The sequence below is a fragment of the Sardina pilchardus genome, chromosome 1 (genome assembly GCF_963854185.1).
Source record: "Sardina pilchardus chromosome 1, fSarPil1.1, whole genome shotgun sequence".
Taxonomy (NCBI): Eukaryota; Metazoa; Chordata; class Actinopteri; order Clupeiformes; family Clupeidae; genus Sardina; species Sardina pilchardus.
Window position 1 is genome coordinate 10,240,312 of NC_084994.1, and position 23,096 is coordinate 10,263,407.

A 23,096-nucleotide genomic window follows, 5' to 3' on the forward strand; every position below is an offset into this window, starting at 1 on the left:
CTCAGAAACTGTTGTTTAGACAGCATTTTTTTTGACATGTTGATAAACAAAAGTTCTTAAATCATACCCAAACCAATAAAACATCCATATTTTGATTGATTATGATACACAGAGGTGTGCTGTGCTGAAATAAACCCAATTTCACTGATCTTACGTGCTGTGGGAATTTTGATCCACAATACATACTCAGAAACTGTTGTTTAGACAGCATTTTTTTTGACATGTTGATAAACAAAAGTTCTTAAATCATACCCAAACCAATAAAACATCCATATTTTGATTGATTATGATACACAGAGGTGTGCTGTGCTGAAATAAACCCAATTTCACTGATCTTACGTGCTGTGGGAATTTTGATCCACAATACATACTCAGAAACTACAATTCAGACACCCATATTGCCAGATAGGCCTAGGTAAGTGTCATACTCACTGTTTCATAAAATGTTAGGATGTGGCACATATTTTGATTCAGAGAATGATAACAAACTTATTTGTCAAATTTGAGACCTCCAGCTGCTTGTGTGTTGCCAGGAGGCGGAGCCAAAGTTTGGAAAATGTAGATTTCTAGGGGGCGCTATAGAGTCTGTGAATATGGGAGGTGTGATTTTACTTTGCTAATATATTCTATGTCATACATAGATGTCACATGCCAAATTTGGTCTGTCTATGAGGTATGCAAGTTAGAAACGCTAACCCTGGGTTTAGAAGGTCATAATTTGCATAGGTCCGACAGGCCTTGATAGGATTACACCAGTTAATTCAGGATAGTGCCATCATATGGCACATATTTTGATTCAGGGAATGATAACAAACTTATTTGTCAAATTTGAGACCTCCAGCTGCTTGTGTGTTGCCAGGAGGCGGAGCCAAAGTTTGGAAAATGTAGATTTCTAGGGGGCGCTATAGAGTCTGTGAATATGGGAGGTGTGATTTTACTTTGCTAATATATTCTATGTCATACATAGATGTCACATGCCAAATTTGGTCTGTCTATGAGGTATGCAAGTTAGAAACGCTAACCCTGGGTTTAGAAGGTCATAATTTGCATAGGTCCGACAGGCCTTGATAGGATTACACCAGTTAATTCAGGATAGTGCCATCATATGGCACATATTTTGATTCAGGGAATGATAACAAACTTATTTGTCAAATTTGAGACCTCCAGCTGCTTGTGTGTTGCCAGGAGGCGGAGCCAAAGTTTGGAAAATGTAGATTTCTAGGGGGCGCTATAGAGTCTGTGAATATGAGAGGTGTGATTTTACTTTGCTAATATATCTTATGTCATACATAGATGTCACATGCCAAATTTGGTCTGTCTATGAGGTATGCAAGTTAGAAACGCTAACCCTGGGTTTAGAAGGTCATACTTTGCATAGGTCCGACAGGCCTTGATAGGATTACACCAGTTAATTCAGGATAGTGCCATCATATGGCACATATTTTGATTCAGGGAATGATAACAAACTTATTTGTCAAATTTGAGACCTCCAGCTGCTTGTGTGTTGCCAGGAGGCGGAGCCAAAGTTTGGAAAATGTAGATTTCTAGGGGGCGCTATAGAGTCTGTGAATATGAGAGGTGTGATTTTACTTTGCTAATATATCTTATGTCATACATAGATGTCACATGCCAAATTTGGTCTGTCTATGAGGTATGCAAGTTAGAAACGCTAACCCTGGGTTTAGAAGGTCATACTTTGCATAGGTCCGACAGGCCTTGATAGGATTACACCAGTTAATTCAGGATAGTGCCATCATATGGCACATATTTTGATTCAGGGAATGATAACAAACTTATTTGTCAAATTTGAGACCTCCAGCTGCTTGTGTGTTGCCAGGAGGCGGAGCCAAAGTTTGGAAAATGTAGATTTCTAGGGGGCGCTATAGAGTCTGTGAATATGGGAGGTGTGATTTTACTTTGCTAATATATTTAATGTCATACATAGATGTCACATTCCAAATTTGGTCTGTCTATGAGGTATGCAAGTTAGAAACACTAACCCTGGGTTTAGGAGGTCATAATTTGGATAGGTCCGACGGGCCTTGATAGGATTACACCAGTTAATTCAAGTATAGGCTACAAAAAATATCTGCTAATAGTAGCAAACATTTTTTAGTAGTAAACAATGATATCATTCACAACTCTTCCGTGGCTCTCCGCCATGTTGAAAATGTCAAAGGTTATCTCCTCTCGGTAACTCGTCCATCAAAATATTCTACGGGTTGCCCAGTGGAAAATCCACGAGATGGTGTTCATGTGCATTTTTGACCTCGGCTTTCGGTATTTACCATAATTACTGTACCATAGCACATGAAGGCACCATTAGACAGGCCTTGATAAGGTTACACCACTAATACCAACACGTGGCACATAAGGGAGTAAAAACTAAAGTTTGTCACATTCGAGACCTCGATCTGCTTCTGTGTTGCCAATAATATGGCTATAAATGGCAACCCAGACATGTTCATGTCAATCAATCTCAGAGGTCAGCAAGGTCAGACAAGGTTACAGCAGTCATTGTCAACTATCCAGGGGGAATTTGATGCCAACTGAACAACAATATAAGGCTACTGTGCTTCATCACAATCCCACATTTTAAGAAAGCAATTCATGTCAATATAGTTGGTAGATTCGCATTAGGTAGGCCTAATTTGTTTAATGTGCATTATACAGTCATTGTCTGAAAGGAGGTAAGTATTTTTTGTCATGGGTAATAATCAATACATATAGCCTACCCTTTACTATTTGTCTTTGACTTACTGCATTTCACCCATCCGAGGCCAGTGTATGGCCAGTGTATGGCCTTCTTGCACAAATACATTCAGCCAAGGAAGTGACCCAAGCAGTCAAAGTCAATAGAAAGACGCAGTGCTGTGGTATACCCAGGCAGAAAACAATTATTTAATAAATCCAATCATTATTATTTATTATCAATTTGTTTTATTACAGGCTATAGACACACATTGCATATTCACCTCGTAGGCAATCAGTCACTGTACACGTCATCTGGAAAAACTCCAACCATGTATTGGTTTTACCTGTGTACTTCACACAGGTGATCTCACTAATTACCTGCTCTACCTAGCTGAAGAGTTCTGCTAATCAGAATCAGCTGATTTAAATGAATGGTCAGCACAGATATGTGGAAGGACTTTTACACCTCTGGCTATAGCATTATGTATGGAGGCAATAAACAGAGGGAGGGAGAGAGGGAGAGAGAGAGAGCGCTTGGCGTACAATGGCCTCTGGTTGCCTTCCCCTTGGAATGGTATATATATAAACTTTATTACAGGCTCTAAGCCTAACAGCAAAACATACATCAAAAAGGAAAAGATACATAAACACATACACACTCTTAAGCCATACCAATGTTTCCACAAATATGATTCATACCTGACCAATCTTCACCTGGGGCTTGTAAGCATCATTATAATACAGTTTTGAGGCTCATCAAGACAAAATTAAAACATTACAGGTGCAATTGAGTCACAAAAGAGCTTACTTGCACTGCTGCTCCTGGGCTTTTTCAGCAGTATCCTCAGACAGTCATTATATGCTACCTGAAGTTTGCACAGGGTCTCCTTTTCGTAGCTGTCCCATAATGGGGCTACATACATAGGAGTGCAGTAGGCACGAAACAAGCTCAAACATTAATCGGACATACCACATACGTCTCTACCTATAAATACCAGCATCATCTTCCATCTTGTCAGGGATGAGGTGCCCAAGACATTTCATACAGTTAGATACACATCTCTAAATAGGCATTCAATAAACAAAGTTGAATTTAACACAAATACTCAAGCAAGAAGTAAAGCTAATAACCAATTGGATGTGTTATTGGGATTTTATACATTTAATGTGCGCAAATATAATTTTGGTTAACTCACAACCTCAGCCCAGGCAATATTCTGTGGACCCCCTGCAATCTCTGGCGGCCCCTAAGGTTGGGAACCACTGTTTTAGAGTGTGTATGTTATTTACTCCAAAAATGTAACTTTGATGAATAAAATAATAGCTGACAGTTACACGAGCTGACTATTCGTGTAACTGTATTTCAATAGGGAATAACGTAGTTTAATATAAAAAAAAATATGAAAAAAGGTGAAGTGTTCTTTTAAGAAGAATATTATGGTTATGGGATGGGAGAGGGGTGCACCATAGCAAGTGTCCATCCTCAGGTGTGTGTGTGTGTGTGTGTGTGTGTGTGTGTGTTCACACATTTATGGTTATGGTTATGGGATTTGGCAGACGCCTTAGGGGGAGAGTGGCGCACCATAGCAAGTGTCCGTCCTCGGGAGGGTGGGAGGGCGGGATAGAGGGGGTGGGGGGCGGGATAGAGGGGCGCACCATGGCAAGTGTCCGTCCTCGGGAGGGTGGGGGGAGTGGGTGGGGGTGAGGGGCGCACCATAGCAAGTGTCCGTCCTCGGGAGGGGGTGGGGAGTGGGTGGGGGTGAGGGGCGCACCATGGCAAGTGTCCGTCCTCGGGAGGGTGGGGGGAGTGGGTGGGGGTGAGGGGCGCACCATAGCAAGTGTCCGTCCTCGGGAGGGGGTGGGGGGCAGGATAGAGGGGCGCACCATAGCAAGTGTCCGTCCTCGGGAGGGTGGGAGGGCGGGATAGAGGGGGTGGGGGTGAGGGAGGGTGGGGGGGGCAGGATAGAGGGGCGCACCATGGCAAGTGTCCGTCCTCAGGAGGGTGGGGGGTGGGGGGCGGGGGGCGGGATAGAGGGGCGCACCATGGCAAGTGTCCGTCCTCGGGAGGGTGGGAGGGCGGGATAGAGGGGATGGGGGTGAGGGAGGGTAGGGGGGGCGGGATAGAGGGGCGCACCATGGCAAGTGTTCGTCCTCGGGAGGGTGGGAGGGCGGGATAGAGGGGATGGGGGTGAGGGAGGGTAGGGGGGGCAGGATAGAGGGGCGCACCATGGCAAGTGTCCGTCCTCGGGAGGGTGGGAGGGCGGGATAGAGGGGGTGGGGGTGAGGGAGGGTAGGGGGGGCAGGATAGAGGGGCGCACCATGGCAAGTGTCCGTCCTCGGGAGGGTGGGGGTGAGGGGCGCACCATGGCAAGTGTCCGTCCGGAGGGTGGGGGTGTGGAGGGAGTGAACGGGGATGAGGGCAGCTGACATTTCAATCCTCCTCTTCTGAACTGCTGCTACCTTGGTCCTCTATCTCCTCCTCTTCTGAAATGCTGCTACCTTGGTCCTCTATCTCCTCAACATCCTCCTCTTCTGCCCACGTTGTGTCATCACTCTGAAGGAATTTCCTGTACATCTCCTGGACCATGGCCATGTGTGAGCTGGTGAAGGTCAGCCTTTTTTTCACATAACAACAGAGGCCTTTTGGAGAATCTGGTTTACAACCTAAGACAGGAGGACACATATGTAACCTTAACCTGAATCACAAGTAAAGAACAATATTCATTAGGGGTGCACGATTCAGAAAATGTCATGATTTGATTTCGATTTTCAGGCTCAAGATTCGATTCAAAATCGATTTTCAATTAAAAAACTATTCTCGATTCAGAAAACGATTCGCAGTGTATAGGTACTTTTCCCATATGATTACAGTAGACATACAATTTAAAAGAAAGGTAGCACAACAAATTAAATATGTTTAAATCTACTCAATGTCAGCTTCTTTGGGTAAGATATATTGTTTTCATTCTGTCCACTCATAAGGATGGGCAACATAAAGTTATAAATTTGATCAAATTATTTACTATAACCTGTATCCTCACTCACTTTCAGTTTAACTTTGAAGTGAGGATATTACTGCGCCGAAATGCACCACGTTTTATTTCGTCTCACCATACTTGGTCGCATGACTACTCATGTAACTGTATTTTAATAGGGAAAACATGGAGATGTTTGGTTGCTTCTAATTTCATCTCTGTTTGGATCCTAATGAATGAACTGGGCTAGCTAAGTGCTATCAAAGTTGCGCCGCACGCCAGAGCCAGTGAGTGCATGCATTAAAACTTGAGAGGTATGTATCAACTCGTCTTAGTTAAAGTGTAAGTTTGGCGGAAATTGAAAATAAAGCTATTTTCTGAATGAAAATACACCAACTAAAGCCCTATTCGCACGGGATTAGTATTACCTGTGGACCTCTGGTCATTTTCAAATTATCGCCCCACCTCTGTGTTACTTGCAGCGCATTCGCACGGGATAAGCAAAGTCTGTTAATTACTCTATTTTCACTGACATTACACCCGGATATGTCGTATCCTAACGTCCGCAAACAATGCAGAAAGTAGAAAAGATATGCAATTGCAATAGCAATCACCGAGATGCAGATTTGCACGGGATTAGTATTATCACCGGACGTCTGTGTTTGGCGAAATACAGTAGGTAATTTGCGGCGGAATTTTTACTTTACAAATTACAGACATGGCACATTCGCACGGGACTAAGATCTCAGCCATCCTCCGCAATTATCACAAATCACCAAAGGTCCACAGGTAATACTAATCCCGTGCGAATAGGGCTTAAGCCGTGGAGGAAGTAATTTTCGCTCATCACACAGTACAGAGCTAGCTACAGCCCAAAATCGCAACAGTGGGTGTGCATGGGGATTAGAGCCACACGCTTTCAAAATCACATTTTTAAACCACTAACAGTGCTCAAAACAGCGCCAAACCTCATCAGTAGCTTGCTCTAGGTGTCTACACATAAAACGAAGCACCAATCAGTCTGTAAACTTTGGAATAGTCAGTAGCCTATACATGTAGAATCAATTCGAGACAACGAATGGGCAACACCCCATCTGAAGCACAGAAATGTCTCGCGAGATCTCACACGAGAGGTCGTGGACTTTCCTTCGTGAGGAGCTGGAAGGGGTTAGTGTTCATAACAGTCTTCTTTTATAAACTTCGGGTTCATGAGCCAAGTTGTTGGTGCTTCGTTTTATGTGTAGACACCTAGAGCAAGCTTCTGACGAGGTTTGGCGCCGTTTTGAGCAATGTTAGTGGTTTAAAAATGCGATTTTGACTACCCGTAGGAATAGGTCCCGTGCTTCCGTGTGAGATCTCGCGAGACATTTCTGTGCTTCAGATGGAGTTGCGGTCTCGAATTGATTCTACGTGTATACTGACTATTCCAAAGTTTACAGACTGTTTGGTGCTTCGTTTTATGTGTAGACACCTAGAGCAAGCTACTGATGAGGTTTGGTGCTGTTTTGAGCACTGTTAGTGGTTTAAAAATGCGATTTTGAAAGCGTGTGGCTCTAATCCCCATGCACACCCACTGTTTGCGATTTTGGGCTGTCGCTCCTGCCCGTGCTAGCTCTGTACTGCGTGATGAGCGAAAATTACTTCCTCCACGGCTTAGTTGATGTATTTTCATTCAGAAAATAGCTTTATTTTCAATTTCCGCCAAACTTACACTTTAAGGGAATAACGTAGTTTAATATGAAAAAACAGTCAAGTGTTTGAACACCGTTACCAACTGGGGGAAAAATAAGTATGAATCGATTTTTGGAATTCTATGAATTGATTCTGAATCGGTAGAGTTTGAATCGCGATACTAATATTCATCAAATAAAATTCCACTTACTGTCTTTCATATTGGCAGAGAGCTCATGCAACGTAGCTGCTTCGGTCTTGAGAGTCTGCCAATGTTGTTTGACCTCAGACAGAATGATGTGCTGTTCTTCATTTAAGCGTAGACTTAGCATCTTCAGGTCGAACGCCCTTTTCTTGGTTTTCAAGTCCTCTATCACACATTTAATCAAATACAAAGAACAAAAATATCATTACCATGTATTAAACATACTTCTACATGCATACATCCCTCCAGCATTTTGTCAGCATCTGACCTCCATTTTACTGTGTTCTTTTAATTGGCCAGTAAGGGATAAGGCTTTTTCTTTATAGGCAACATCCTTGAGTCACCTCGACACTGACGTTGACACTGATGTTTTGCAGGCACTAAACAGTTGAATGGTAATGTACTTACCCTGTTCTCGCACCACCCATGGCCATATGTAAGAGTCAGATGCTAGAATGGTGTCTGCAGTGTCCAGTGGTGGTGACCTAGTGATGTTATACTCTTCAATGGCCTCAATCAACTGACTCTTTTCTCCAGCCATTTTTTTCCTGAGAGGTTGTCTCCTTTTGCTTCCATCTATAATAAAAAGTATAAGGTAAGCCCAAGCAATTTAGTCTGGCTATCACCATACTAAGCGCAATCTTTTAAGATTGAACCTTAGCATGGGGAGTCTGCGCTTTATTTCTACTGTACGAGAGGCGTGCTCTCGGAGGAGGGGCGGGACTGTCAACCTCTACTGGCATCATTCAAATCATAACTCTGTACGCTTGGATAATCCTTCAACCAATCAGACCAACGATCCGATGCATTTTGGATAAGCTAGTTTGTGATTGGAGCCAAAGGTTCGGGCAGGGAACAGAGGAGATAGATGTGCAGGTTTCCAGCCTAAGCTGCCGGGCAAATCCAAATTCGCCAGCAGGTCAGGCAGGGTTCACCCAGCAGTTAAGAGTCTCATACAATTTGCAAACATTCAAAAAAATAAAATAAATAAAGAAATACTTGCCTGTGAGGCGGTACAGGTCTGTCCTTCTCTGCTTATAGGACATAGCTAGACCCTCTATTTTCTTTTCTAGGGTGTCTAGTGGTCCGTCATCCCCTGTAGAAGAAATACAAATGTCTATGGTGCTACATAACATCTGTGTTTATTTCTGATATCCACTTCACATATGTAGCGGTGAAATTAAATTAAATGAATTACATTACAATGTTATGGTTATGGTCATGGTCATTACAACACACTTATCTCCTAAGATGGTGATGACGTGAGGCTGAAATACCCAAATAATAAGATGTATACTCAAAAGATGTAAAAACAAAAACAAGGTTCAAATAGAAACTCACTATTCACTATCACAACTCAAACATTTCTTGCTGGGATAACTAAATACCAGGTTTTAAGTACAACACTGACATCACTAGTAAGTAGTAGAAATGTTTGGGGTCAGTGTATAGATTTTTCCGTTTTGAGTTAATAAGAAATTGTACACTGCATGACAATAAACAGTACAGGCTGAAGTGTCTCTGCATCACAAGAAATATCAATGTAAAATCTAAAAAAATACCTGAAGCTGCCCATTCTTTTATGTCCTCCACCCACTGCTGGACAGTGTTCTCACTCACTGAATTCTCCAACTGGAATGCCTCCAATTGTTTGTTGTGTTCCACAAGGTTTGCTTTCGTCTACAAATACATATGTAAAGGCATTAACCCACAATAAAAGCAACAAACTAGTAAGTAATAAGCATTTGTGTCCGTGAGAGAAGTACTTTAACATATTTTCGGCATAGTGTTGAGGCCAGATGCTCCCTCTTTCGGAGATTCCAACCCATGGCCTGTATCGTCAGCATGTCTGTCCTGGCTGTTAATGGCGAAAGAAATGTAACTGTAGCGTTATTCACTAATGTAAGTCATCGCAAGTTATCTAGGTTTGAGGTCCTTCCCAACTCCTCTTCCCAGGGTAACAGAAAACAGGCCAGGTAACCCAACAAATACATATTACAATTAGAATACACAATAAAACCCCAAACAATTCGCCAGGAATACAGGCTCAATGACACAAAAACCCTGCCTAGCATTGATAAACCAACCAGTACTCTGTGACCTCAAGAAACAGATTTCTCCTTTAACATACATACTTCTGACAAACATACCTCCTTTGGCCATGTACTTCGTACAAATGGCTGTCCTGGAGAGGAAGCTATTTACTTGTTCAACTTCCTCTCCAAGCGTGGTGCCAGCGCCATCTTGGTTTCGGCCTCCCCAATTGATCTTAACCAAGTAAACAAACAAAAAAATATATTATTGCTAAGTAAATTACACCAATAATGAAAGGAAAAAACAATTACCTCGCACTTGAGTAATTAAAGCAATTACCTCACACTTAAGGGAATGCGCCTTAGCGTGCATGATTGATAGAAATGGCTTTGATTGCAAGAGGTGCTCCAAGTTTGTGAATTTGTTAATCACTTTTTTTAAGTACGGCCAATATTTGCATACGACATCGCTGCAGAAAAACACAGTTGGAAGGCATTCTTTTTGTAGGTACAATGGATATGCAAATATCTCGCCCCTGAACATATTCAGTCCTTTCAGGAGCATGCCGTGACGGCACACTGCCACCTCCAGGCCCTCCTCATCAAGTTTTTTCGATTTGTTCACAGTCGTTTCCCTTGCAGCAGCCCAAACGCCTTTGCCGCATACACCTTTGCCAGACACCTATGACAGGTCACACAAGAGCAAAGGAAAAATTACAATCTAAAACGGATAGTTCCAGCCCTTGATTATGATTGGCTGAATCGCGTTCGATGCCATTGTTAAATCCAACACAAACATACACCTTGACCGCATTTCATTCTATAGTAATGCGCTACCACAACTTGCACAGAAGTTAGAGTAGCTGCATCTCGATGTTGCATGGCAACCATTCATATGGAGGAAATATATTTATTGGAAGAAGAATGATTATCTACATTTTTCGTTGCTGTGCCTTTGCTTCATGAAATCTTGCTAGATCGAGATTAACAACGCCTCTTAGCTGTTCTAAAATCAGTGTAAACTAGGGAATTTTGGGACTTATTGCTTAAATAAAACACGCTCATCCAAGCATGGATAAGACATTTAGAATAACTTACATGCTTGGTCTGCTGATGGACCTCCTGGACAAATTGTTGAACCTCTTCATCTTTCGCTAGAAAAAGTCCCTCAAAAAGGCCACGGTGTTGTTCATCACTGTAAGAATTAGCTGCATGTAAGTCAACACTTTGCATATGTAACGGTAGCAAATCACAGCCGATCCAATTAAGGTTTGAGTCCGACCGTGTGCAGGGCTGAGCCGCATTGTCCAACACGACAGAAGTAAACAATACAACCTCAAAAATAAATATAAATGCATTACAAAAATGCAAAAATAAGAACATACCCTTTCCTAAAGCGGTACAGTTTCCTATTGCCATCCACCGCAACAGCATGTGCCTTAGGACTGCACGCTGGGCACTTGAATATTTGCCTCCGGAAGATCTCATCCATGTCATACACACAACGTTTCCATTCGAAAAAACTTTTCTGAAACGTGTCCGTGCATATTTTCCCTGACTTTATTTTTGTGTGAAGACAGAAACAATAAAAAATAGATTAAGTGATGCAATGTCAATACATTTACAAACAATTTCATTTGTTTATATTAGCATGCATGTAGATTGTATGATGGTAATACTGTTCAAACTGTTATGTCATTACTCATTACAGTATCAGGTATCTTTGGGTACATACCCGGCCAAAGTATTTGCTCCTCTGCTCAAGCAGCTGAATGAAAGCCAGCCGTGAGAAGCCTGGAGCAGACACTTTCAAGTCTTCAAAGGTTGAGAAGAGGTCAATCGCGTACACGGTTTCGCAGCTGGAGGTGGCAGCCCAGTACCCACCCTCAATTAAGGCCCCAATGTCAGTGTTCTTTCTAATGTTACAATAAGAACATTGAAATGAGGGTAGGTACACATTGTAGCGACCTATGGGAAGAACAAAAACTTTTAAGAGTGTACCCTTACTCTTACATTTAGCACATGACAATCTGAATTAAATACTTTACTTACCATCTATGCCAATGAAAATTGACTTTTTCCATGGCAGTGTTTTAATGCTTCCTTGCTCGCACGCGCAAATATCAGGCACCTCCAGAGGCAAAATGCAATCTGGAGGTAAAAACACAAGATTAAGCATACTGCATATTTTTAAGGCATTACAAATAATGTTAAGGACTCGACTCATACCCTGTTCTGTATAGCTGTATTCATCCCCGTTCATTCGGAGTATGGTGGTTGCGGGAATTGGGCGGTAGAAACCCTCGACAACCGATTCTCTGTTGTGCAGGCGCATATGGTGGCACAACAGGTCACAGTCACCACAATAGTGCTGCTTTGGCGCACAGTCTCTGCAGCGTATAATGGCAGCTTTCGAAAGACAAGTCTGACACCTTTTTACTTGGACTTCCTCAGCAGCCAGTAGGTGGTGAACAGCATCGGACCTGAGAGATGCCCAATTCTGTCTCCACATCGCCTGGCGGGTAGTCCAACTTGTGGAAGCAGTGGGGAGGGGCAGTTCCAATGCCCCTTCATCTGCCAACATTTCTGACACTTCTTGATGAAGGATGTCTAATTCAGAATAAACAAAACAAAACATATGAGGAACCAGATACAACCTTTTCCAAAAGTACCAAATTGCACTCCAACCTCTTTAGGACTGGGTTTCTTGGAATGGTCCAACCTTTACCCATATAGTCCCTTTCACACCCTTTTTTTGCGCATTCGGATAGCATGGAACTGTGGATTAAAAAGTTCCTATAACTAATTCAGCCACAACTTTCCGCACTGCCGGTGTTAGCGAAACATACGGAAACATAAAATACCTTGCTTTCTAGCCAACCCCCAGTTATCGGGTCTGTACGAAACAGAAGGCAGTTGTCTACCGTTTCCCTGCCTTCAGCTCTCTACCAATTCACTTGCCGTAGCAGGCATCAAGATACCGACTACGAACTGTTTTGGATAGCCTAGCAAGATACCAACACAACACGCCATTGTCAGGATACCAGAAAGAAGAATAACATAATGTTTGACAACAGGAACAGCTGATCACAATTAAATAGAATTTTGGATGTTGAAGGCAGCATGAAGGGACACATCTATGCGGTCTTCAAAATTTGTCAAAACAAAGGTATCTTGGAAGACAGCATTTCACAGAAATACTTGATTCGGACATGCCTCGATGCCTCATTCCCCTGATAGATATCTTCAAAGGCAGCATTTTTCTCACCGTTTCATACAGACCCATTCTATGTGTTGTTTGATTACATATTGCAGTGTTTTACTTACTCTGTTCTTTGCCCATATAGAACCAAAGACAGCAAATACTTTATCAGCAATATTTTATTAAAGTTTATGAAAGCTGAGCTTCCACTTTACGCATAAGCTGCAAGTCTCTGACAGTATACTGCACCACCAGGTTGTCCAGCTGCGGCTGGGAGATGACAATAGAGCTGCTACTCTAAGCAGTAAATGGGACTTTGGGCTGAGGATCTGTCTTGACTGTCTTGATTTTTTATTTGCTTGCACATAACTCAAAAGGCTAGCCGGGTGCTTCAGTTCAATGTGCAGTTTCAGATTTGCTGTGGATGAAACTGAAGAATAGTATAGAATAGAAGAATAGAATATATACTTTTTTGATCCCGTGAGGGAAATTCGTTCTCTGCATTTAACGCAATTTAACCGAATTAGTGAACACACACAGCACACAGTGAACACACACAGTGAGGTGAATCACACACTAACCCAGCGGCAATCGGGGAGCAGTGAGGGGCTAGGTGCCTCAAGGGCACTTCAGACTGGTCGGGGATCAAACCGGCAACCCTCCGGTTACAAGCCCGAAGCCCTAACCAGTAGGCCACAGCTGCCCCAAGTGCACATTTTTTACCGAAATTGTTATAAAACTTATGACGCCTTATTGCTGCTTTGTCGCCTATATGCTGCCGTCACCTCGATCCATTCTGCTTTTTGTTTTGATGACACAGGTGGCGGTGCGACACCGGTGGCTGGTGTTGCCAGATTGGGTGTAAAAAAACACTACATATTAGGTCAACACCCGTTTATGATACATATCAAGTAAACACCCGTTTATGGTGTGTTTTACCCGAGTTTTCACCTGAAAGACTATAGAAATCTGGCACTCTATTGAACAAAATTAAAATGAGAGAGCGCGCCATTCACAGGCAATAGAATGAACAAGTTCACAGTAATATTCATCAGGCAGGAATACAGTACATTCAGTTACCATTGACCCAAAACATAAACTCGTTCAATGAATGTGTTCAGGCATATCACTGGTTAGAGGTACATACCAATATCTTCATCAACTGAAGTGCATGGCATAGGCAGATCTGGAATTACCACATTTTCTGTAATAGAAATTTGGAGATTACTTCAAAGAATACGTGTGCCGTGTTGTGTTGTTTTTTTAACACTGTTTTTTCACTATTACTTCAATTAAAAGACACTTACGAGATCTTTCACGGGAATGGTGCCGTGCACTGGATTTTGGAACTGAAAATGACATAGACAGCAGGCATGACCCTGAAACACTATGGGGCATTCAGTAAAGCATAAAGAAATTGACACAAAGGTTGAGGACTTACTAGCTGAGGACACCTTTCTGACACGCTTTGGTATAAGGTGTCCATACTCATTTCTACTCCTTATTGTAAAGGTTGCTGCCTTTCTTTTCTTCTTTTTCTTCACCTACAATACATATGACAACGATCAGCTGTGCCAACTCTTCAGACACGCCACCCACTGACCAGCCAACCCAAAAATATAATTACACGTACAGGAATTGGGATTGGGATGCTTTGAAGAACATCTTCTACCGCTGTGTATAATGCCTCCTCTTCCTCCATGAGCGCACGCTCGACCTCTACCTCGATTGGCTCCATTTCCATTCTAAAATCACTGAGAATGACACAAATGTCCTGAGTTAATTAAGTGATTAAACACTTCATTACCTTCACCGCAACATGCTACCTCATCAACGTCAGTTGTGAACATAACCACAGAGATGATTATGCGCAAAGGAAGCGCACGCACACTGAAGTTAATAATCAAGACACGGAATTTTAGCTGAAGAGCAAATCACATGGCACTTCTTGGTAACTTAGCCAAGGTTACGTCTTAGTAAAGCCTAACTTGACTATTCATAGCATTGGACCTGCTTGGAGTAGCTTTCTCAAGATGATAATCATGCAAATTACATTTATTTTTGTCAAACTAAAAATGCCATTCAGCTTGCATTATAATGCATTCATGAAACTACCTAACTGCTTAGCTTGACAGAGGTCTGTGGCATGAGGCACACTAGCATAGGTAACGTTAGCTCACCACATGATCAGGCACAATCCTGAAACATCTTAAATAATAATGCATATACTGCCGAATAAAACATATACTGCATATGTTCCAATCAAATAATACACAAATAACACAAACTGTCAGCATAGGCTTTTCACGTAATTATAATAAAACATTACCCTTTCGCATGCGGTAGACTTACCGGTTCGCATGGGGTGAAATGTCTAACGTAAACGTAATCACGTCTCTTTACGTACCTCATGATGCAAGAGCGTGATGCCGCTCGAGCTCCTTCGGGACAGTGCCTATCCCACTGGTGGCCTACCATCGTACTATTTCTACGATTGGATCGTAAAAAATCAAACGATAGTGACGGTAGCTCAGTCGTATGATTTATTACGATGAGCTGTGAGATCAGGTTGACTATACACATAGTCACATTCATAAACATCAACAGGATCCTAGGTTCTCAATTTGCTGGACTCACTGTCTACCATAAAGTTAAAGAATAGTAATAACAGAAGAAAAGGTAAGAAGATGTTGATAGCGTGATTAACTAGTGTGGTGCCTCCACTGAAGAATGTCTTTACCACTGCTCTGGTGGAAATATGCAAATCCTCAGAAATGTCAAGTGACTACAGTTACTTCTACCTGCTTTGATATAGCTTATCCAAAATGAAATACTATGCAATGCAAGCATCACAAAACATTTATTGTATCCTTTGTTTTTAACTCTTAGAATTCAGTTCAGTGTGACATAATAAAATGAAAGTACAAAAACAGTTTTTAAACCCCTTTTTAAAAGTTTAAAACTTTCAATGAAATCTCAATTAAGGATTACGTAGTTCTAAATAGTAACTGTGTGGTAATAATTCACCTGTACCACCCATAGCCTAAATTAATTAAATGTTTACCATGAACAATAGTTAAATGAAACACACAGTAATACTTTCTATAACACTTTGTGTTGGATGTAATTAATTGAACCTAGAATTGTTAACTGCTATACAATAAGTGGGCCAAACTTCACAGTTTAAGTCTCCACACATAAGCTTGCCTACTGAGTCTAAAAACATAGCTCCCACTTTCTTTAGCTGGAGGGGAATTCTGAGATTTCTCCCTAAAGCAGAAACTATTATTTTTACCTAATTACAGTGCATGAAAATGCACTGTACTGTTCTTCCTAGGCTTCTTATTCTTCTTCTTCTAACGCACGCAATTCAGCTTCAACCGCTTAACGTAGAAACTCCATTCAAACTATGTCGCGTAGGTCTTACTTACGCGATGTGTGCTTTGTATTTTTCAACTTTGTAACTTTTATACTTTTTAAACTATTAGATAAAAACTATTACAATTTCCCCCATAGACTTAACATTGCTCATTATGACATCACGGCAGCAATTAGAATCTTAGGCCAGGTGGCCGGCCACCTGGGCACCAACTGTCAGTTTCTCTACCATACAATCTCTCTGAAGACTACATATTATGTTCCCCTGTATCCTCTGCGCACAACAGTATCAAAATAAGTCCTCCTAATTCCATCCAACTTTATATCCATTCATCTTCTTCAAACCATTCACTCATCCACCCATTCTAAACAGTCTGCCTATCAACATCAATAAGACGCTCTACATTCAACTTTTAAACAATCTACTCTGTCTCAGGCTGGCTCTCTTAAGACTAGCCAGTTAAATTGATTACACCTGTATCTGTATCCACTACTCTCAGTAGAGAGCTGTGTCTCTCCATTCTACAAGAATATAAGGCACATTCCATCCAACATTCTATCCATTCATCTTCTTCAGACCATTCACTCATCCACCCATTAAACTGTCTATCAACATCTATTAAACAATCTGTCTATCAACATCCATTAAACTCTCTGTCTATCAACATTAATTAGACTATCTACATTCAACTTTTAAATTATTTACTCTGTCTCAGGCTTTAAGAGTAGGCTACACTCTGTCTCTCTTAAGACTAGCCAGTTAAATTGATTACACCTGTATCAACTACTCTCAGAGAGCTGTATCAGTGTCTCTCTTAACAAGAATATAAGGCACATTCCATCCAACCTTCTATCCATTCATCTTCTTCAGACCATTCACTCATCCACCCATTAAACTGTCAATCAATATCTATTAAACAATCTGCCTATCAACATCCATTAAACATTCTGTCTATCAACATTAATTAGACTATCTACATACAACTTTTAAAGTATTTACTGTGGGTCCCTCTCAAGCAGCGTTTATATGTCCTCCCTCGCTCCTCGATCCTCAATGATCTACATAAAGAAAGATAGAAGAAGGGCTAGACTATCCCATTGTTGCCGCTCCATCATTCTTTATGTAGATCAGTGAGGAGCGAGAGAGGACGCATAAACGCTATATGAGGGGCACCTTCTGTCTCAGGCTTTAAGCATACAATCTCATTAAGACTACAGATCCTGTTTCACTACTTCCTCTGTCCACAACTGTTTCAAAATAAAGGTCCTCACTGCAATAATACCACTGAAACTACTCAACTATTGAACTGTTCAACCATTCCAACTGTCAGTTATCATCCACTATGCCTCCAGTCAACTACATGAAACCTCCATGTACCTAGCAACCAACATAGCAACCATTAAAATTAAGTGTTTATGACCGTTTCCATAGCAACCAACATGATTATACTGCAGTAACTTATTGTTTCCTGATAGTGGCCACCATGGATACCCTAGCAACAAATGTTTCAAAATAAAAGTCCTCACTAGCAAGTTAGCTAGTTAGCATGGTTAGCATAGTTAGCATTGTTAGCATAGTTAGCATTTTTAGCATAACTGCAAAAAATCATCAACTAAGTTAGCTAATCAACCTGGTTAGCATTGTTAGCAAATTTAGCATTGTTAGCATAGTTAGCATTTTTAACATTACTGCTAGAAATCATCGGTTAAGTTAGCTAATCAACCTGGTTAGCATTGTTAGTAAAGTTAGCATTGCTAGCATAATAAGCATTTTAGCATAACTGCTAGAAATCATTAGCTAAGTTAGCTAATCAACATTTTAACATGAATAGAAAGCATTAGTTAAGTTAGAACTGGAATGTTTCATCTTTAAACTGTCTACCTTCACACTATCAACTCTCTGTAAACTATGCAACCACCATGTTTACCCTAGCTACACCTTAGTAACCATATCTACATTATCTATCTATTTTTGCATTTTCATGCACTGGTAATTCCTTGGAATTGCATTTCTAGTTATTATTACTATTATTATTGGGGAGGTTATAGGTTTGCACTGATTCGGGTAGGGTAGTGGCACTATACTGGATGGTATATCGGACGGAGAAGAGATGGGGTTTAACTTTGTATTGTTCCAGCAGAGACATTCAGGATTTCCATACATACAGAGAAATATAGGTAGATGGCTATTTATATAGATATATAATATATCTGCAGCATACAGAAATGCATTGAATACTAAGCTCATTAAACGGAATTGTAAGCCAGGACACACATACAGCAACGGCAACGCTAACCCCTTCAAGAAAGAAAAGAAACCTTTTTGTTCGTGACTACAGTTATTATGTGGTCAATTACGCCATCTAGCGGCGTAAACGGTACTGTGTAATAGAGTTAACTCGCACAGGTACAAACTTCCTCCAGTCGGAGATTGTTAATGAGGGCTATCTTTTACTGTCTATGGGGCTAAAGGACTGTATTGATTGATGCTTGGGTGGCGTCAGTTAGAACCAAAGATCATAGAGCGCTAGACTCTTTGGTTAGAACACCGGTTGTGAAGCAGTAGTTTCTCCTTAGTTTCTTTATTGAGTTTTCTTCCACCATACAACAGCATGAATAAATGTATAATGTATAGTGGTCTGTAAAGAACCAAATAAACTGTCATTAATATGGTCACTAAATAAACTGTATCGCTATCTCTCATTCTATGAGCACAACTTCTCACACAAGTAACATTAACAGGCTTCCTTCATTCAAACCCTTAATGCTAATTCTCCGTTTAGCATGCTAAGTCCTTGCATATCAACGTGAAAGATACATCCCACTCCCAATACACATGACCGAAGGTTACGTTCACTTACTTTTGTTGTCATACACGCACACAACTTCAACTTAAGGTAATTGGCAGTAAACTCACTCAAAACTAACGTCATGAACTAAACCAAAACTGTTATGTGGTAATACTACTAGATCTAACGTCTCTAATGATCTAACATGAGGCTGCACGAGAGGGCGTCACTAGGCAACACCTCAACAAAAGAAGAGTACAGAGATGCTAGATTAGTCTACGTCCTTACAGTAGAAACGCTAAACAGTAGATTCTTAAGCTAAACACATGAAGTATTATAATTTCAGAGAACGCTTACAGTATATTACTTCATGGAAATCATGTCAAGAGCAAGTTTAAGTGTATTAGCAAACCTCTTGCATACCAGTGTGAATTAACTCGATGTAAACATCAAACTTACTTTTCGTCAATGATTGCATCTCTGAATGTCATGGACTGGATTAGCCTACTCAGGATAACAGCAGGAATTGTCTAAGGGTAAATTAATTATGTCTTTTTTAGTGCACAGCCGTCTGCTCATCATCACAACAGAAAACGAAACTTAACAGGAAAACAAGCGACGTGATTTACCCAGAATGCTCGAAGTCAATATTGCATAGGCTATAACAAGAAATAAAATCTCAAAACATCACAAATATATCAAACGATGTCCTGTAATCATTACAATCTCCTAAATAGTAATTCATTACGAAGAGAAACTATTAATCAAATGGTCAAAAACGAAACACCGTCACAGTGAAAGCTCGTGTGATTGCCACCATAAATAGCACCTGGACATCAGTGTAATTTAACAACGATTAAGTCCGTACTTGCCTCTCGGGGCCATGGCGTCGTTAAGATTTAACCAGTCTCGGGGTGAGACATCGTTGCGGAAAATCTAAATCAGTCGTGAGCATGCGCAGTTGTAGACTCTCTCAGTCAATCAGCTCAGAGGAAGACAGTGGTTGCGGTATAAAGGAGTTGGGCTAAATAGTGATACAAAAGCTCCTGCACAATGGAACTCGTGCCAGTTCCTTTTGCAAGAATTGGCATACTTTGATTTTTTTTTTTTAAATATCAACATTGTATCTTAAATCACTCTGGAACGTCCTTTTGGCGTTACTTAAGCAATTTAAGATGAGCTATTCTGCGTAATAGTATACATTCGCCAACACACACGTTTTTGCTAATTATAGAGCCATCGAAAGACCAAATAACACCAAATTTATTGAGGGTGCTTTGGATGGGATCTCAAGTCATCCCACCAAATATGGCTTTCATACGTCACAGCATTTCCAAGATAGGCACACTTCCTGTTTGGCGGCTTCGCTTGCTGAATTTAATTGGTTGTCACAGGCAAACGCTTGAACGTTTGAAGGCGAAATCAAGGCAGTTGATCCGCCTTGGTCTGTAGATCACGCGTGCCAAGTTTCATGACGATCGGATGAACTATGCGGCCAGAGTCGCTTTACTTTGACTTTGGACAAAATTCAAAATGGTGGAAAATCCATCATGGCGGAAAATGACGTCACATGGTGCGTTGGAATCAGCTAGGTCAAAGGATTCCAATGGTATAAGTTTTATCAAAATCGGCCATACGGATCAAAAGTTACGGGCATGAACGCGTTTTCCAACTTTGACCAGTTGGTGGCGCTATAGCGTGAGAGTGGCAAGCATGAAACCTGGTGGTGTCAATCAGGGTAGTGTCCTCTATCAGCATACCAAATTTCATGACTTTATGTCTTACGGTTTGGGCTACAGGTGGAAAAATGTGTGGGCATCAGCGCTCAAAAATCGCTTTTCCATTCATTCCTATGGGAAAAAATCGACCGGAAAAACTGGAATAACGGGAGAACGACACGCCGTATCAAAAAGCTGTATACAAGCCACCATCCTCGCATCAGGACCCACGCGTGAGAGGTGGAACGGCGTCTCTAGCTCTAAATCCCTAGGACAAGATAGGGAGACAAAAGTTGGACTTGAGATAAATAAGTATATGAAACGCACGGATAACAATAGTGTGCTTTTGCAAGCACACTAATTACTACCTGCCTAGAAACAATGAGACTAAAGATATTCATATATACAGTGCCTATAGAAAGTCATCATACCCCTTTGAACTAGTTACTATTTTGGTCTTACAGACTGAAATCAAAACCCATTTAAAAAAGAAAAAAATCCAGTTTTATTTACAAATTCAGCTGTACAACATCAACATAATGGAAAAAAAGACAACATAGAATAACAGGGTTGGAAAAGTCATCATACCCCTGATTTAATACTTTGTAGAGCTTCCTTTTGCTTTCATTACAGCCATCAGTCTGTTTGCATATGTCTCTATTAGTTTTTCACACCCATTGGGGAATATTTGCCCAATCTTGCTTGCAGAATTGTTAAAATTCAGTCACATTCTGTGGGGAATGGCAGATACAGTATGTGCAGTAGTAGCAGTAACAATATAAGAGTATAAATATGGCTATGTAGTATGAACAACACAGATACAGTGTTTGCAGTAGTGGCAGTAACAGTAGAGTATAAATATATGTAGTATGAACAACACAGATACAGTATGTGCAGTGTAGTGGCAGTAACAGTAGAGTATAAATATGGCTATGTAGTATGAACAACACAGATACAGTGTGCTCTGCTCAGGGTGTCACTCAAGTGCATATCCGGGTCTGGTTTGTACACCACATTCAGGCAGTGTCCTCGTAGAGTGAGCAGCATGCTTTGCAGTCGCTTAGCAGCACTGAGGAGTGGCTTGTTGCAGATTGTGATGAGTTGTTTATGGTCTGTCTCAGCAGTCATATCTCCTCTGCCGTAGAGATAGTAGTGGAAGGGCTGACGAGCGATAACGATGCTCAAGCACTCCGTCTCAATTTGCACATAACGTGCACATAAAATGTTGCTCTGACGATGTGAGTGCGTGGGAGGCGAACACCACTGGCTGTCCCTCCTGCAGCAAGCAGCATCCAGGGCCGTTCAGGCTAGCGTTGCTTTGGACAGTGACTGGCTTGTTGCCTTCGCAATATTTCAGGACAGGCTAGCTGACGCTAGACGTTTGATTTCTGGGACGGTAGCGTCATGTTTAGGGAGCCAATGCCATGAGTCCTCTTTGTCTAAGAGCATGTGCAAAGGTTCACATACCTCGGAAAAAACGTGGCATGAATTTAGATAGGTATGTGACAAACCCAGTAAATATCTGCACACCTTTGGCACCCACGGGGTGCAGGTGTAACGGGTGCTAGCTGGTTAGCTATGCTGTGGAACGTTAGTAAACCTCACTCCCCGACACTTCAAGAGCGCTGCTGGCATGAAAGCTAGTAGCCTGGGCTTTTAGCTAGATTGTTAGCGCGCTCGACTCCCGATCCGAGGTGCTGCTGTCTCGCGGGTTCGAGTCCGGGCGTGTGCAGGGCTGGACCGCGGTGGTTCCACACAACGCAGGTTACACAGGCACGGCCTGAACTGCCCTCACCTTCTCAGGGTCTGGCCTGAGGCCCTCTGCTGACATCACACCCTCTGCTGAGCATGAAAGCACATCTCCTTTCATTTGAACTGAAGCTTCTTGAGACTGAGTCTGAGCCATGAGCGTGAGGAGTTTTGGTCACTGGAGTCACAGCTGGAGTCACCAGCATAGCCCACCATCAGTACGTCATCTGCAGTGGGCTCAAATCAATCAAATCAGGCTTATTGGCCATGTATACTTGCATGTATCCCATTCGTGATTAGTGAACACACACAGTACACAGTGAACACACAGTGAGGTGTAGCACACAATAATACACACCCGGAGCAGTGAGCTGCCTTCATACAGCGGCGCTCGGGGAGCAGTGAGGGATATGAAGGTCTTGCCTTGCTCAAGGGCACTTTAGCCGTGTACTGGTCGGAGATCGAACCGGCAACTCTCTGGTTACAAGCTCGAAGCCCTGACCAGTAGGCCACAGCTGCTCATCCTCTGGGTCAGCACCACAGCTCACCATCAGTAGGTCATCTGCAGTGCCACTGAGACCCCAAAAGGCAATTTGAGGCATAACACACACACACACACACACACACACACACACACACACACACACACACACACACACACACACACACACACACACACACT

At 41.8% G+C, this 23,096-nt stretch overlaps 2 protein-coding genes and 1 pseudogene across 11 annotated transcripts in view; 2 read left to right on the forward strand and 1 right to left on the reverse strand.

Moving 5' to 3' along the window:
• The window catches only part of LOC134076331 (zinc finger protein 850-like), a 769,162-nt pseudogene that overhangs the window by 392,690 nt on the left and 353,376 nt on the right, over positions 1-23,096 (forward strand).
• Positions 1-23,096, forward strand: part of LOC134080947 (NACHT, LRR and PYD domains-containing protein 3-like) — a 143,349-nt gene that overhangs the window by 35,186 nt on the left and 85,067 nt on the right. The window lies entirely within an intron of this gene.
• Positions 5,047-15,262, reverse strand: LOC134087657 (uncharacterized). Its single transcript, XM_062541330.1, has 18 exons — positions 15,188-15,262; positions 14,414-14,534; positions 14,222-14,324; positions 14,088-14,129; positions 13,928-13,984; positions 11,808-12,188; positions 11,631-11,729; positions 11,314-11,546; positions 10,964-11,136; positions 10,677-10,773; positions 9,919-10,260; positions 9,696-9,813; positions 9,312-9,403; positions 9,108-9,225; positions 8,549-8,641; positions 7,954-8,121; positions 7,552-7,710; positions 5,047-5,358 (listed from the first exon to the last, which is right to left on the reverse strand). The coding sequence occupies exons 1-18, from the start codon at positions 15,256-15,258 to the stop codon at positions 5,126-5,128; spliced, it is 2,700 nt and encodes an 899-aa protein (XP_062397314.1). The 5' UTR covers positions 15,259-15,262; the 3' UTR covers positions 5,047-5,125.

What these genes read in the sequence shown, in the direction of transcription:
- LOC134087657 (XM_062541330.1), bottom strand. Translation starts at nt 15,258, where the DNA reads ATGGTAGGCCACCAGTGGGATAGGCACTGTCCCGAAGGAGCTCGAGCG. An exon ending in CCATTCCCGTGAAAGATCTC is followed by an intron (nt 13,985 to 14,087) that starts GTAAGTGTCTTT and finishes TTTCTATTACAG; the next exon opens with AAAATGTGGTAATTCCAGAT. An exon ending in AATTTTCATTGGCATAGATG is followed by an intron (nt 11,547 to 11,630) that starts GTAAGTAAAGTA and finishes TTCTTCCCATAG; the next exon opens with GTCGCTACAATGTGTACCTA.